The sequence below is a fragment of the Corvus cornix genome, chromosome 6 (genome assembly GCF_000738735.6).
Source record: "Corvus cornix cornix isolate S_Up_H32 chromosome 6, ASM73873v5, whole genome shotgun sequence".
Taxonomy (NCBI): domain Eukaryota; kingdom Metazoa; phylum Chordata; class Aves; order Passeriformes; family Corvidae; genus Corvus; species Corvus cornix.
This window is the reverse complement of record NC_046336.1, coordinates 5,450,773-5,466,149: the sequence shown is the minus strand read 5'-3', so window position 1 is coordinate 5,466,149 and position 15,377 is coordinate 5,450,773. Positions and strand designations below refer to the sequence as shown.

General features: G+C 42.6%; 2 protein-coding genes across 3 annotated transcripts in view; one reads left to right on the top strand and one right to left on the bottom strand.

Annotated features, from left to right (window-relative positions):
* The window catches only part of GRK5 (G protein-coupled receptor kinase 5), a 151,871-nt gene extending 147,824 nt beyond the window's left edge, over positions 1–4,047 (top strand). For both annotated transcript variants that reach the window (XM_039553527.1, XM_039553528.1), the window contains one exon: positions 633–4,047. In XM_039553527.1, the coding sequence (XP_039409461.1) occupies positions 633–731 (99 nt within the window). In that variant the 3' untranslated portion in view covers positions 732–4,047. The remainder of the gene's footprint in view (positions 1–632) is intronic.
* A 6,094-nt stretch (positions 4,048–10,141) lies between these two features.
* Positions 10,142–14,497, bottom strand: LOC109145933. Its single transcript, XM_020583831.1, has 2 exons — positions 13,314–14,497; positions 10,142–11,625 (listed from the first exon to the last, which is right to left on the bottom strand). Exons 1-2 carry the CDS (start codon positions 13,527–13,529, stop codon positions 11,104–11,106), a joined length of 738 nt encoding a protein of 245 aa, XP_020439420.1. The 5' UTR covers positions 13,530–14,497; the 3' UTR covers positions 10,142–11,103.
* Positions 14,498–15,377: the final 880 nt, after the last annotated feature.

Here is a 15,377-nt window from a genome sequence, read left to right as displayed (position 1 = left end):
TGTTTTTTTTTGCCACCAGCAGTTCCAGTGTTGCTCATGAGTTTTTATTTCCAGCAGTTGAAAACTTCTTACCCGACCTGTTTTTCAGTGGTATGCTGAAATGCCTTTTGAAACTGTTCTATGGTTTTGAGAAGTTCGTTGTGGAAATCCTAGATTTATGTGTTTAAAAAAAAAAAGAAAATGCACGTTTTGAGGGAGAAAGTCATGGCAGGAAACCAAGCCATTAGAGAAGAGAGCAGCCCAGATAAAATGTGATGTGCAGCTTTCACAAGGCACCGTGGCACCACTTGCAAATGTCAATAACATTCTTTTCTGTAGGGCTAAAAGTGTGCCTGAGCATTGGCAGGTATCCTCTGTATTAGTCAGATTTAGCAGATACTGACATTTTGCAATGAATTGATTTGGCTCCTGGAGCTTGAGTGAGTCTTCTTTGCTTCATTCCTCAAGAACCGCCATGGTTCTGCTGACCTAGAGAGACTTCAGGTAAGAAAATGAAGAATATTTTGCATCTGAAGATCTTAAAAAAAAATCTTGCAGTCCAGTCAGTACCATAAAATGAACAATGTTGGATTAAAAAAAAAACCACGGTGTATTTTGGAAATCTAATTGTCATTGTCTTCCTCTTCCTACAGCATCAGAACAATTCAAAGAGTTCTCCAAATTCAAAGGCCAGTTTAAATCACCACATAAATTCAAATCACGTAAGTTCAAACTCCACTGGAAGCAGCTAGTTCCAACTCAGTCCTATGAAACAACGTTGCATCCTTCCACTATAATCTCTGGAGCTTCTGTGGATGAGAGAACCTCCACCGTTGAGTGAAAAATGAAAATACGGATCTCCCAAAATGGAGATTTTCTATCCATTCCTTCCAGTGGAGCCTCACATTTTAAGAAGAAATTTCCACTCAGGTCTGTTTTTGGAGGTGGCACTCAAGACTGTGTGAATCAAGTTTGTCTCTTTAGAACATTGCAATAGAAATTCAATGAACATGACTACTTGCACGTATTTAAATAGCATCATACTAGAACTGAATTTTGTCTTTATTATTTTTAAAGAAAAGTTTTGTAAATTTCTCTATTGTCTCAGTTTACATTTTGTACATTTGTATTTAAATGAAAGTCAGACTTTGGAGGTGTATATTTTCCAAGCAGCAGCTGTAAAGCCATGTGTTTTAAGACATTTTTTTAAAAGAAACAAAATGTGACTCAAGACTTCCAGAGCCTCAAATGAGAAATCATTCTTTTTAGTAATTCTAGAAAATTCTTCATAAATCACTTTATCAGATGGGGGTTTATTGACATGCATTTTTATGGAACAGTTTATTCTTAATTATTTTACATCTGTATATTTGGTTTACAGCAACACGGCATACATTTCTCCTCTGCATTAGTTTGTAATGTCTCGCATTAAATGCTAAAAGACAACATTTTGATGCATTCAAGAATGCTACTTGCTATGCTGAAGGTTTGTGATGACTTGGGACCAGCACAGCTGAGATTTGCACTTACTTATGTTGTTATTCCATCAAAGGCTTTTTAGTTAGAAAGGGAGCCCTGTTTTAAGCTCTTTTCCTTCACTGGTTTTTATGCTGTTTCTAACGACACATAGAACAAAGCTGAGGGAGAGGTGGCCAGGAAAGCAAATGTCCATTTATTTTTCTAGGACTTCAAACTTGCACCTGCTGAAATGAGAGCAAAACTCAGTGTTCTCCATGCTGCAGTCAAAAGCCCAAGGCCTTTCCACAGCTGCCCATATCAGAGAGGTAGCAGGAGAGAAGTTCAGCAGTCTGGTTTGTGCCAACCATGAGATTTGTGACAGCTTTGTAGAGCTGAGCTGTGGAGGTTTAGAGTGGGATCTGAGCTGCTTTTGGGCAGTAGCAGAACCTACAGGCTGTGGCTGCACTTAAAATACTTCCATGTGTCATGCAAATGCCCCCTGACACATGCCCTCAATTAGATCCTCAACTGAATAAAATGCCAGTATGAAGTAATAACTCCCACTTCCAGCTCCATCATTCTTTGTCCAGGATCCTTTAGCCATTGACAAAAACTCTGTCTGCACTAGGATAAACAGGATCAGGCAGGATCAGTAGCAGTACCTCAGGCATCAAAATCGTGCTCTTCTCAAGTATTTCACTATTATTTTTCAGAACACCAGATCAAAAATATGGTTACTTCCCTCCCACAGGAATTGGAAAGCCTTTGTGCCCCCAACTGCAGGCAGGATCTGTAGAGCCCAAAGTGTTCTGTAAAGCGTGTTGGATCCCTGTGCTCTTTACAATGTTGGCTGGACTGTACTGATGATTTTACACCTTTGGGTCATCAGGAACGTCTGAAGGCCACCCTGGTGCATCAAAAATCCTGTTAAACAGTAGTGCAGCTATCCCAGGGTCCAAGGAAGCGACGTTCCAGTGGGAGTCTTAATAGCCCAAATTCATTGGACTGCCAGGTGTGTGTTCTGTGTGGCCAGTGCTGGGGGGGAAAAAGATGGAGGTTAGTAGTGGCAAGTCCCTGAGTGAGAAACACGCAGGAGTGACACAGTAAAGCAGCTTGAAGTCATGAGAGAGAGACAGAACATGGACTTGCATAGAGCAGCTTACAGAGAAAAGTCAGGGAAAGGACATGAGGCTTCAGCCAGTCTCCCATGTTAGATGGTGGCATTGCAGATTGTATAGAAGATGCAAGATTTTAGAGATGTTGCTAATTTGGCATGTGAAGACTAAAATTTTCATTCTTCACCATCTCCCAGTATTGAGAAATAACAGCAAACCCCTTACTGAAAGGTGGTGAACAAATTGCAAATACTGATTGCAGCTGGCCTTGCACCTTTCAGATGCCACCAGCCTTAGCTAATGGTGGATGAGGTTTTAGCAACAGCAGTGAATGAGTTTGTAGTCCTGCTCTCCTTTCAGCCAGGCCAGTCCTCGCTCAGCAGCTCTAGGACTCTGGCACTGGGCACTTAGGGACAGTGCAAAGCCCTGGAAGGATGGGAGCATTCATTCCCTCTGGATGCCTGGAGGACATTATGCTAGGCTTGGATATCCTGAATTCTCGAGATGGCCTGGAAAAAGGATGCACCTGAAAGCATCAAGTCTGGGATGGAGTCCTCTGTATCCCACCTCCTTGGAGCAGTGAGAGAGGAAGGAGAGAGACAGAAAACGACACCAGTTGAGGGAGATCTCGTGCCACATCCCTTGAGTGTCTCTGTCCTGTCTGACAAACTGCAAACAGTGTTACCATGCCAGGGCAGCAGAACCTTTCAGCACCCAGCCCTGGAAGATTTAAAATCCATCAGAAGTGCTAATGAACATTCCTAGGGATCTTCTTGTCACATTTTGCCTACAACAACAAAACCTGAAAGATTTCTTTTTTATTGCTTCTTACTTGTGTTGGGATTTTTTTTTTTTAAATTTTTTCAGCTTACTTTGCACTCAAAGCTGGAGTAGGAGCACAGTCCTCACATTTCCATTGTGTGACCAGGTGCAACTTGGGCCCAGAATTTGGGTCTGAAGCCTTGTCAAGGCAGTGCCCTGCACAGCCAGGCTTCCACAGGCATTTGGCCATTGGCTCTGTGGAGTCAAAAACCACTGGGAACTCTGAAAAAAACTTACAGCTTCATCATACAACCTTGGAGAGCATGTGCAATGAGATTTTTAGTATTTTGATTCCAGGTGAATTTTGAGATGGATTTGCACATAACAAAGGAGTAGAAAGGAGTAGTTCTGTAATAGCTTTCCAGACTGATTTATTTTCTCTATCTCCCTTTCAGTTACCATCCAAATTCTTTCCAAAAAAATGTATATGCTCAGATCTGGTTGCTTGTTTTCAATAGACAGATGAGCAAACTTAGCTCTTTTTAAGAATCAGAAATCTTTTGCAATCTGATCCTGAATTATGCAAGCATGTCTTTTATTTTTAAATCTTTGTTGTGTAATCTGATGAACACTAATTAGTTGCAGACTTTCATGAGTCAGGTGTTTGCTATTCATTTTCTACAGTGTCTCAAAGTTCACTTTTCCCACTGTTGAGTGAGAGGCTTTTTTTAAACAAAGGAATAATGAAGGAAAAAAATAACAAACTCTTAGGTGTGCACTCTTGACCTGGATTATCTAAAAAGAGATTTTTCACAAGAATGGCCGTGACTCAGATGTTGTTTCTGAACAAAAACCTGCTTGTGAAGCTCGGAAAGGTGTGAAGATAATCAAACTAAACAGGTACTGGAGATCAAACTGAGTGTTAGGGAGCTGCAGGATTCAATATCCCAGCGTTCACCTGGCCCTGCTGATTAGGGACTCCTCGTTCCTGCCAGTTCAGGGACATAACAGCTCTTCATAAAAACAGCTTGATACCACCTCAATTTGCAGTCACCCCAGAAACTATGGCTGAGAGTGCCATCAGCAGTAGGAATCAAACTTGGCTGACCCAGTAAAGACACTGATTCTTTAGGTCATTCACCCAGACCTTGGAATCCAGCCTGAGTTCTTTGCTCACGTTTCAAATCCATTGGATCTTTTTCAGTGGCGATGCCTCAAACTTAAAAAAACCAACAGGAAACTGACCTGCAATAGTGGTAAAACCCTGGGCAGGATGGGGAAGACACCCAAGCTGTGAGCTCTGGAGGACTGTGTGTAAGTCCCACTTGGCTAAATCTTCAGCAAGGGGGCAGTGGCAGCTGGTACCACACTGCTGCACGCTCTTCCTTGGGTCATCGTGTGTTGGTCAGAGTGTCTTCAGTGACCTGAGAACTGCACACACAAAGCCATGTTGCACAGAGGGTGTGACACATGGCTCAAACACAACATTGTCGCTCTGAGGGTCAGAGGGAACAGTTGGATGAAGCAATTAGGAATCCCCCCAGCCTGCATGGACAGCATCACCCAGGCCTGTGTATCCCAGCCTCAGTCAGGAGCTCCCTGCCGAGGCTTTTCTGAAAGAGCAATAAATGCACATCCCTACAGCACAGCTGCTGCTGCTCACCAACATCCATGGAACAGGAACTGGCTCCATTGTGGAAAAGATATGGGAGTTTTCACCTCTGCTCCACAATTAGTTGTGATCATTATTTTGTTCAGTTCACATCTGTAATACTCACTCAAGTCACTCAGTGCAGAGGAGATCATTCGTCAGGCATTTCCCATACAATCTTTGGAAAGATTGGATTTTTCTTTGGAAGAACATCCTTTCTGTCTCTTGGCATGTGGACTGTCCTCCGTCACGTGGAAGCCTGCAGGAGCTGTAGAAGTCCATACTTAAAGGCTCTCCTGCCCAAGGATGGTCCCAGTCTGTCTCAGGCTGCAGGGAGGTACATTTGGCAGTGAATTTTGGAAGAATCAGTCTGTTCAGTGGCTCCATGTAAAACAGGAGATCCCAGAGTTGTCTATTTAACTTAAAATACTACTAATGATTTAGAGTACAGAGAATAATTACTAACACCTTCATGATAAAGTTAAGAGAAAGTCTGCATCAGTTTAAAACAACTCTTCTCTTTTGTGTGCTGGGCAGGACACACTTTGTTTTATGCTAAATAATACCGGAGTGCTGGCTGGTAGTAATGGTCTCTCCTTAAATGCAAAAACCGAAAAGATAAAGAAATTGGTTCCAAGAATTTGTAAATTATTTCTTTTAGGGAAAATAAAAAATTTCATCAAAGAAGGTGAAAGCCAACAATATGCTACAGTATTATATGCTGACCTCCCCCAAATGTCTCTGTGATAATACAAATACAATCTGCTGCAGTTGGATCAGCTAAGCTGGTGTACTGACAAATGGGCTTTATGAAAGAAACAATTATAAACAGATTGCTGCCTATTCATGAATATTACTGCTGGCACATAGGTGTTCTCCTTGGTTTGTGTTACTGGAGCCAGGAGTGATGGTTTGTATTCCTATTCTGACTGTTTTTCTTCACTGCCCTGGGCAAACCTCTGTGCAATTTTGTTTTCCCATTCTCAAACATGGAGGGATGCTTTCTGTATGTCAATGGGAAGCACTTTGGAGTCTGTGCATAAACCAGATCAATATCAACTCTTTGTATTATTATTTAAATGAAATAGGCTTAGTATAGCTGCTCTTATTTACATGACTAGTGAGATGACTCTCCTAAATTAGGACTGGTTTTGTTATTGCTTTGTCTTAGTTCCTTGGAGATGCTGAAACAGAACGTGCTGCACTTCTGTAAGACATCTCCAGCAGACAAAGAGGTGACAGTGCAAATGTTTAAGTATTCATTTCTTGCTGAAGAGCTGGCCAGTAATTGTGGCATTCACATGAAAACACTTCCTCTGTTTCTAGATTGCAGATAAATAATTATGAGGAAGGGAACAAAATAACATTCATTGGTTCAAAATTTTTGGCCAAGCCTGCAAAGGATTCCCTAGGTACCAACTGAGTGAGGTGCTGTGTGAAGTCCCAGAGATGGATCTGTGGCAGACTGGGTCTGAAACAAAAGAGGCAACATGCCTGGGGTCAGTGGGCTCTGAAGGGGAACTCCAGGTTTTCTGGAGTGGTCCTGTAGAGAAGATTCACTCCGGGAGAAGAAACATCTCAGATAGTGGCTGGATGGCAAATGTATTTTCCTTTCTCATCACCCCACATGCAGCTGTTAGATATGTTAATTAGCAAGCTCAAACGAGTTGTTTCGTGTGTATTGAATGCGGTCTCCCTTAATTGCATTTCTTTTAAACACTGGACACTCTTCTAAAAGACTGAACATTTTAGCCTTTTGAAGCTGAAAGCTGTAAAAACTTTATTTTGTGTTTCTGAGCAATGTAGATAGACCTAAAGATTTCATGAACTATCATGTGGTTGCCCATATCTGACTAATAATTAAATTGTAAAATTGCAATTTCATATTAGGGTTAGTCTTTTCACCTGCTTTAAAAACTAAAAATCATATTTGGTATATAAACACACACAGAATATCCTTCTGATTGAATTTCAAGAGCATATCCAGGAGTAAATGTTTTTAAGCACTTCTAATACTGTAGTCTATAAGAGGAACAGACACTTCTAAAGCAATGTTAAAAGTTGTCTTTCATAACTAAGTCAACAGATCATTTTTGTAATAAATTAAATCAAGTGTTCTCAATTAGAAGAGCTAGTGGCTGTTGGTATTGTACAAAAAAAAAATCATTCTAATATCCAAAGGGTTAGGGGTGGGGAGGGTCTTTTTGGTTTTGTTTCTCTTTCCAGGGAGATCTTTAACATTGTTCGATGAAGCTAGTTTCATTTTGAGATTGTTACTGAAGATAAAGGCTTCTGTGTTCTATGGCTGCTTGGATTCTTCGTACATAATGTCCTAGTAATGTCACAGTGCTGCTGTATTTAGATCAAACCACTGTTTTGATTGGGTTTTTTGGCTTTTTTTTTTTTTTAATAAATTCCTTAATTTAAATAAATGAAAACTATATGTTTTGTTTTAATGAGGCACGAAATTAGAGATTCCTCAGGTCCTTGGGATCCTGAAGAGGGTTACAGTGAGAGTGGGGTGCAGCCCATCTCTTCCTGGATGCTTTTGTGGCTTCATGTATTTTCTGTCCCACCACATCTTCACAGAGGCTGAGGGAACCAAAAACCAGCCTGAGGTTGTACCTCACTTTGTGCAGGTTCAGGTTCTCATCTGAAAGCAGGTTGTGTTTCCCCTGAGACCTCCCTCCCCTGCCTCCCGCCCTCACCTCCCCAGCCTCCCTCTGCACCATCAGCCAACACAATTTTTGCAGCCTCAGAGGTAAGGTCAGGGAGAGGGTGACAAAATCACAGCAGGGACACGGGCTTCAGAAGGCTTGGACTGTGCTTTTAAGTGAAGTGAGCACTGCCTGATTTATGAGGCCCTACAGAGGACTTTGCCTAAGCTCCAGTCAGACAGAGAGAATATATTTACAGAAGGAAAACAACAGCTGACCAGGGGTGCTGTTCAGTGTTCCATACCGAAAGATCTAACACAGAGATAAAGAGTGGCTGCAAAATCACCAGCAGGAGAGTGATGATGCACTGCTTTTTCTTTAAGAGGAGAAAGAAGAATTTTTCAAAGAGGCATAAAGAATATTTTTATGAGACTCCTAATGGCAAGCAGTGTCTGCATCAAGTTTCATGAAAGAACACTGAGAAAACAGATTATCTGCATGAAAGCAGCAGCTACATCCAACAGCTAAACTCAGTAAAACCTAAAGTAATAGACTATATAAATTCAGGTCATGCATATTATCACTTTCCAAACAAACCCAAGCCATTTTTTCACAAGGTTTTAACAATCTGAGAGGCTGTGAGATGAAATTTTATTTCTTCTCTTAACAGCTCTTGGTGGGGGTTTTTTTTCTCTCTGTAACTTCATGTCTTTTCTATGCAGCAACATCTAGATAATGTTCCCCCTTGGGAGATCTAATCTTCTTAGACTTTTCCACTATCTCTGACATGGGATGTGCAGCTTCTCAGAGGAAAGTCGTGACACTGTTTTGAAGGAAATCCAATTTAAAAAGCATGTCAACTTTTTTTAATTCCTCAGGGTGCTTTACAGATGAAAAATACCATAAATGGACCTGACTGTGCAATTTCAGGTCGATGGGGTTCTTCTGGGGGAGGAAACACTACAAGTTTCTGCCAAGTCAGACTCTAGTTTTTGGGGTTTTGAAATTGTTTCACATTTGGTATTTAGTAAAAGTAAAAAATAAAATGCGGCCTGTTAAAAACTGGTGCTCTGAATTGTCTTGAGTGGAGAAGAGGAACTGCCCAGAGGCTGAACAGCTTGAATAGCCCATTTACAGATGCCTGAGTAAATCACAGAACCATAGAAGGCTGGAAAAGACTTCCAAGATCATCAGGTCCAGCCTTTGACCAAACACCACCTTGTCCACTAAACCATAGCATTAAGTCATTCCTGGAACACTTCCAGGGATGATGATTCCACCACCCTCCCTAGGCAACCTGTTCCAATGCCTGACCACTCTTTCAGTGAAGAAAATACCTGATTTTCTGGGTTTATCTTTAATTTATTGCTGCTAATTCTTTTCTTAAGGAAACTTTGTTGTCCTTCGCTGTCAGCAAATGTCAGTCACACCCTAATAGTGCACGTCTCCAAATACCTCTGTTAAATGGCAGAGGTCTGCAGAGAGGCTCAGGATGCTCCAGACCTGCTAATCTGCAGTTGTTGCAGTGTGACAGACATTAAAATATCAGGAGCAAAAAGGCAGGCAGTTTGCCTTTTCTGAAAAGCTTGTAGATCGGAAATGACTTGCAAAGCCAAACTTCAAAAGGACACATTCAAGTGTGCAAAGCCACATGTTTTAAGAAATGAAAGAATTAAGGTTGCCTGTGTCCCATTAATACTGTTCCTTTCCCCTCATGCACTGTTATTATTATGCCCTCACATAATACCATGTTACTATTATGCATTCACTCCTAGAGGAGAAACTAACCTCTGGCAAACTCAAAATGAAAACCAGATGCATCCCTTCAATGGCATCTGCTAATGCATTATGGGTTTCAGACTTTCTTTTAAATCTTAAAAAAAAAAAAAAAATTATATATATATCTCTATCTTTTTTTTTTTTCCTGCAGGGAAAATCTCACCTAATTGGCTGCTCCCTCCATTTGCAGCAGGAAGGCAACTGGGAATTCTGAAAAATTCATTTGGCCTAAGTATTTAGTGCTTTCTCCCACACACAAAGGACTGAGAGCTCTCAGTATCCCATCTCAGTTCCCTTAGATTATCTTGATTCCAGGATGGGGAAAAGGTTGTGGAATGAGTCTTATATGTTTTCCTTCCCTTTTTTGGGGGGTGGAAACTCCTGGTTGTTTCCTGAGGGAGCTGGCAGAGGGATGTGAGAAGTTCCTTAATCTGCCCTCCCATTTCCACATATCTTCAGAGTCTGAAGGACACAAATATGAGGCCCAAGAGCTGAGGAGGCAAAGCAGAAGAAATATTTGTGTAAATAGGTGTTGGGAAGAAAGAAAATATGACCTGCAGAAGGGACAAGGCACACCTTGAGGCAGGTTTCACTAGGGCTGAAGAGATGAGAGGAACAAGGAGGGAAAAGTGATGGAAGGGATTCCAGTCAGCACTGGAAGGGATTATGTGTAGCCAGGGGCATGGCTTACTTGTTAACTCACATTAAAATAAGTCTGAAAGCAAAGAGAGAAACATCAATTCAAACCACAACTGTAATGAGGAATTTATTGCTGATGATACCACAGGCAGTAATAGATCTTTCTGGAAGCTTAAAATCATTGCCTCATTTTGGGTCTGATATTCACTGTGGAATTAAACATTGACATTTCCCATAGTAAAAAGATCCAGCTGCAGCTGACATTTTATACTTACATGACCACGATAAACATTAAAACACAATAAACAATTTGAAGTTCAGATTACATTAGGAATTCACTATGTGGTTCTTGGATTTACGGTAGGAAAGAGGGAAGGAGCCTTCTTTCATACTTAATTCCATCATTCTAACTTAAATCTTGCATTTTTTCCTCTTTGCTCTTGCAGTGGTTTTTGAGTCAAAGGTTTTTGAGTCTGCAAATGAAACCATAATAGCTGATCATATTTAAAAGTAGATCTTATGTCTGTGTTTGCTTCTTCATGCATCAAACCCTTGCAGTGATCCACCTGGTGATTACGTGTGGCAATGAGTGAAAATCAGTAATTTCTCATCAACTATTTCTGTGTCAGCAACAAGTCACAGTAAGAACATCAACGAGTTGGGCCACAGTGACATGATAAAAGCAAGAGGTTTAAAACAAGTGAAATAACGAGGCAGAATACAACATTCTTTCTTCAGATTAACTAACACAAACTGCACAGCAGGAAACAAGCTGCTCCTCTGACACTAACCACCTTTTTTGAAGGCAACTTAAGCATTCTAGTAATACGTGCACATATTTAGAACACTGCTATAGCTGCACCTATGGCTCAATAGTGCTGATTCTTTGCAGGAGATAATTGAAAACAAATATATGCAATGTTAATCAAGAACAATCCCTTAACAAGCACCTTTCTGCATCAGAGGGGACTGATACACATGAGCTAGAATCAGAATGGTGCTGAACAGAAACAACCCTTCCTGGGTTCTAGGACTGCACAAAAATCTGTAACCAGCTCCAGTATCACTTCTTTTGTACAAATGCTCCTAGAGGAGCAGTGATGTGCATTGTCAGAAGATCCAAGAAGTCACCCATGTTGAGCTTTAGGACGTTCTGGGTTTCCTTTTGATCCTGACACTCCATCACTCCCTTGCTGTGCTGGTTTGCTGAGCTGCAGGACTCCTCACCCTCCGTGCCATGGCCCAGCACCAGCAGAGCGCTGCAGCTGCTCCTGCGCTGAAACCCTCTCTGGGCCAGGAGCAGGGGCTGGTTCTTATCTGCCTTTGTTTTCCTTTTGGACCTCTTGCTTTCGTAGTTCCCCAGCTCCATCAGCCTCTCGTTGAAGTATTCCTGCAAAGGTTTGTCCTGGAAGCCAGGGCTGGTGGTCTGGTGGCCTTTCAAGCAGCCTCCTGAGGAGCTCCCCAGGCAATGGACTAACGAGGCTCTCCTTGGGAGATTATTGAGTTGTGGTAACGAGCTCTTCCCTCTTTCCAGATCCTGGAAAATTTGGTTGGAGGCTGGATTTCCCAAATAATTTCTTGGTAACTGTTTTAAATAGAGGGGGAGGGAGAGGCAGGATTGGGGGCAGAAGGAAGAAGGAAATCTGAATTAAAGTATGCTGGCTTAAATAGAAAAAGGATCTAAGGATTAAGGTTCCATACAGTAAACAGCTGTTAGACAGTGTTTGAGATTCTTAATCCAAATTCCCTGAAGACCAAACAATCCCTCTCTGGAACAGAAGTCCATTGGGTTGAGGTTAATGCTGAGCACTTTTACCTCCAGCTGACTGTGACATACTGCCACAATTTTGTGTTGCCTCTGTGAAAATCTTAACTTTTTGAAATAATTTCTCACCTGTCTGTCTTAATAGAACTTTAGGTTTATCCTTTTCAAATTCCATTAGCTTGTAGCTGCTATTTCCCAAGGCAAAACTTGATCCCACTTCTAAGAGATTCTTTTTTCCCCCCTTTCTTTAATCCCAGGTAACTGCTGAACTGTAGTGTATTTTTACAAGAATTGCAATTTTCACATACAATATATTTCTACATCTTAAAACGATGAAGATTATTATTATTATTATTATTATTATTGTTATACATAATGTTTTCTCCTGCTTTCCCATTACAGGATGCCTCTCTCCTTTCTAGCCAGCCAAATTAATACTCAAGTTATTTAAATAGTAAAGGAAGACCCGGTCCAGCCCCCATTGATAGATACACTTGGGTGTCTTTAGGTTGATTTTGGGGGAACATCCATGCTGTGACTCCTTTTATTGACTGGGAGATAAAATTTTGGTAGAAACTCACCACGTAAAAGGTTGCCTTTCCGGAGTTTAATGTCCCCTGGATTTTCAAAGTCCCTGCTCTGCCATTTGCACCTTTCTCACAGGTATTCCAAGACACCCTGGCCTGTCTCAGCTACCAGGAGCAACGGCTGGTTTCTGTACAGCAAGTTAAGGCAGACCATGGCTTTTTCTCTGAAAACCTTAGCAGTTTGGCTTGAGAGAAGAACTGGTTTATATTATATTACTGTTTCTAATCAATAAAAAGAAAGACTATACTGTTTGTAGATGACAGCCACAGCGGGGTCGTGGAACATTTTGCAATCGTTTATTATGCCTGACAATGCCTTTGGTATAAAAAAAAAAGCCATCACTCACGCAGTTTTTGACAATCTCTAATTAAGTCTAGATACTTGCTCAGGGTCCAGCCACAAATCTGGTTTGAGAGCCTGGCAGTGTCTCAGTAGGGCACTCCATCATCAGCCCCTGGCACGCTGCCTGCTCGTAATGAATGAAAAACATTGAGCTCAAATGAGTAGTAGTGGGTTGGACATGCCATGTAAACTGAAAAGCAATCAAGTTTTTGATCTCCCACTATTCCATCACACTTCATTCTGGAAGGGACCCAGCAAATCTGATGTCCTTGCCTACAGTGGTTGTACTTTTGGAATAACTTAGGTAATTGAAGAACACTAAAACCTGACTGAAGCACTCTTCCTAACTCAAACTTTTAAAAATGGTTTAAAAAACAAAATCAACCTAAAAATAATAATCAGCTTTAAAATGTAGCAGAATAAAAGCCTTTCAAGATAAGTTTTTCTATACCCAATCACAGCTCAGACTTTATTATCATATCAAACATCAGCTTTCCAGAGCATAAGAGAATTATTCATCCTGCAGAAGAATAGGTAGCAGTCACCATATATTGCAAAGAGAGTTCCGGCACACAAACCTTTACATCCTGGAAGCCTGGATATTCTGGGATGATGGGCAAGGCACACTTGCTGACAGTGTTTGACCACTCTCGTTTCACCGTCCTAGGACAGCAAAGGCCGCTCCTGGAGAGAGGGGATTGCCCCAGCTCAGGTGGATTTTCAGCAACACCAAGTGGCTTGAAGTGTTTTATGTAGCAAGTTCTCAGGCACAGCATTGAGGCAGGCCTCTCCATGTCAGCAGGTTCCAGAGGAGTTCGGAAGCAGTGTGTATTCCAGAATAACTCTCTCTCCCAGTTTTCCTCTAATGCATAATCTGGTACCAGGGAATCCCTCGACAACCTGCAGTGCCCGGTGCCAGCAGACACAGCACAAACAGCTCCCAGCAGTATCACAGGCAGGGGATGCCTTTGCTGAGGTCTGAAACCCTCAAACCATTAATGCTGCTTTTATCCTCTGAGAGCTCCTCACAGAAGGCCAGCAAATCTGAACCAAGAACGCAAAGGGCTCAGGTGAGGGGGGAATTTGCAGGGATTACAGAGTCTCCCACCGTCATCTCAGACAGCCTGATGTGGCTGCTGACGTGGTAGCAATTAGAGAAGATCAACAACCACACGCAGGAGTCATCACTCAGCCTATTTGGAGCAGGCAGATCACTGCCCTTGTGACTGACCAGGGATCCCTGACACCAAAACACTCAGGGCTTTAGCTCAGCGGGGCAAAAGGTGAATTAAGTCAACACAGTGAACCAACAGTTCAGGAAAGACAGTGTAGGAAGCTGCAATAAAAAATTCCTCCCAAGAAGTCCTATGCCACTTGTCTTCCTCGGTGTGGTTGGAGATGGGCTACAGCCCTGGAGATCTGAGGAGGTCCAAACTGCTTCATTGTTTGTGTCAGGAGAGGCATGCTCTGCCTTCGAGCAGCCCAGCACCAGTGCAAGTTTGGCAAGAGACCATGAAAACAGCAGGACTCCTTTCAGCCAAAGATGAGCAAATGTTCCCAGCAAAAGCCATAGCTGCCCTGAACAGCTTACAACCCACGTAGCTCAGAGAAAGGGCAGCCAGGGAAGCAGCTTCAGAGTTTTGCTTTGGAGATACATTGGTGGTATCATCTGCTGGAAACAGATAAATGTGTGTAGTTGCAACAGTTGGCATATCATGAGCATATCATGGCAGCACAGGGCTCCTTACTGTCCCCAGGGACAGGGGACACCTCCTGTCACTGGGAGGGCAGCACCTCTGTTCCCTGCCCCACTGGGGCCAGTTTGCATGCAGAGCTTTGGCCCTGAGGGATGAATTGACTCTTCTCCATCGCACGCTGTGGAGCCATCACTGTGCTCACTGTACTTGTGGAAGGAATACAGAGGGGATTTGCAATCCCCTCGCCCTCCAGGGCTTCTAGCTTACTCGAGGTATTCATAAATGTTTGCCCACTCTGAATACATTCATGCAAATGTTTGCGGGTGTCCTGGATGAACTACAGATCCCTCTCAATCCAGGGCAACCATAAACATTTGCATGTACGTATTCAGAGCCCTGACTGTGCACTAAAGAGCTTTGGATGTGATCCATGAGACCATCAGCTGGATGCAGGTCAGGGCTCTAGGCTGTCTGGCAGATGGCTCAGGGCAGGACCCTCAGCAGCAACACCCCCCTGGCTGCTGGACCAGCAGGTCAGGAGTGAGAGAGGAGCGAGATGGGAGCCCAGAGAAACACTTCCACCCAGCCCTTCTCTATCCAGCTGCAAAGGTGCAACACTCCTTTCCTTATCAGCTCTGGCATTTTTTCATTTGAGGGTAAAACAATTCTCAGGCAGAGAATAAAACTCGGTGGGAGTGGCTACTGCAGCTACACCCCCACCAGCCCTCAGGGGTCAGGGTCTGTGCCCACAGCTCTGTATGAGCCACACACAAATTCAGATACGGGGCTGACAGTAACAATTTGCATGTAGAGATGTCACGATGCTCACAAAGTAATGGAACTGTGAGTCATCCCTGCTGCAGCCCTGATTGTTTGCAGTGCTGTTGTATACATAATGGTGCCTTCATATAGAAACACAATGTGGCCTTGCTAGGAGTACCTGAG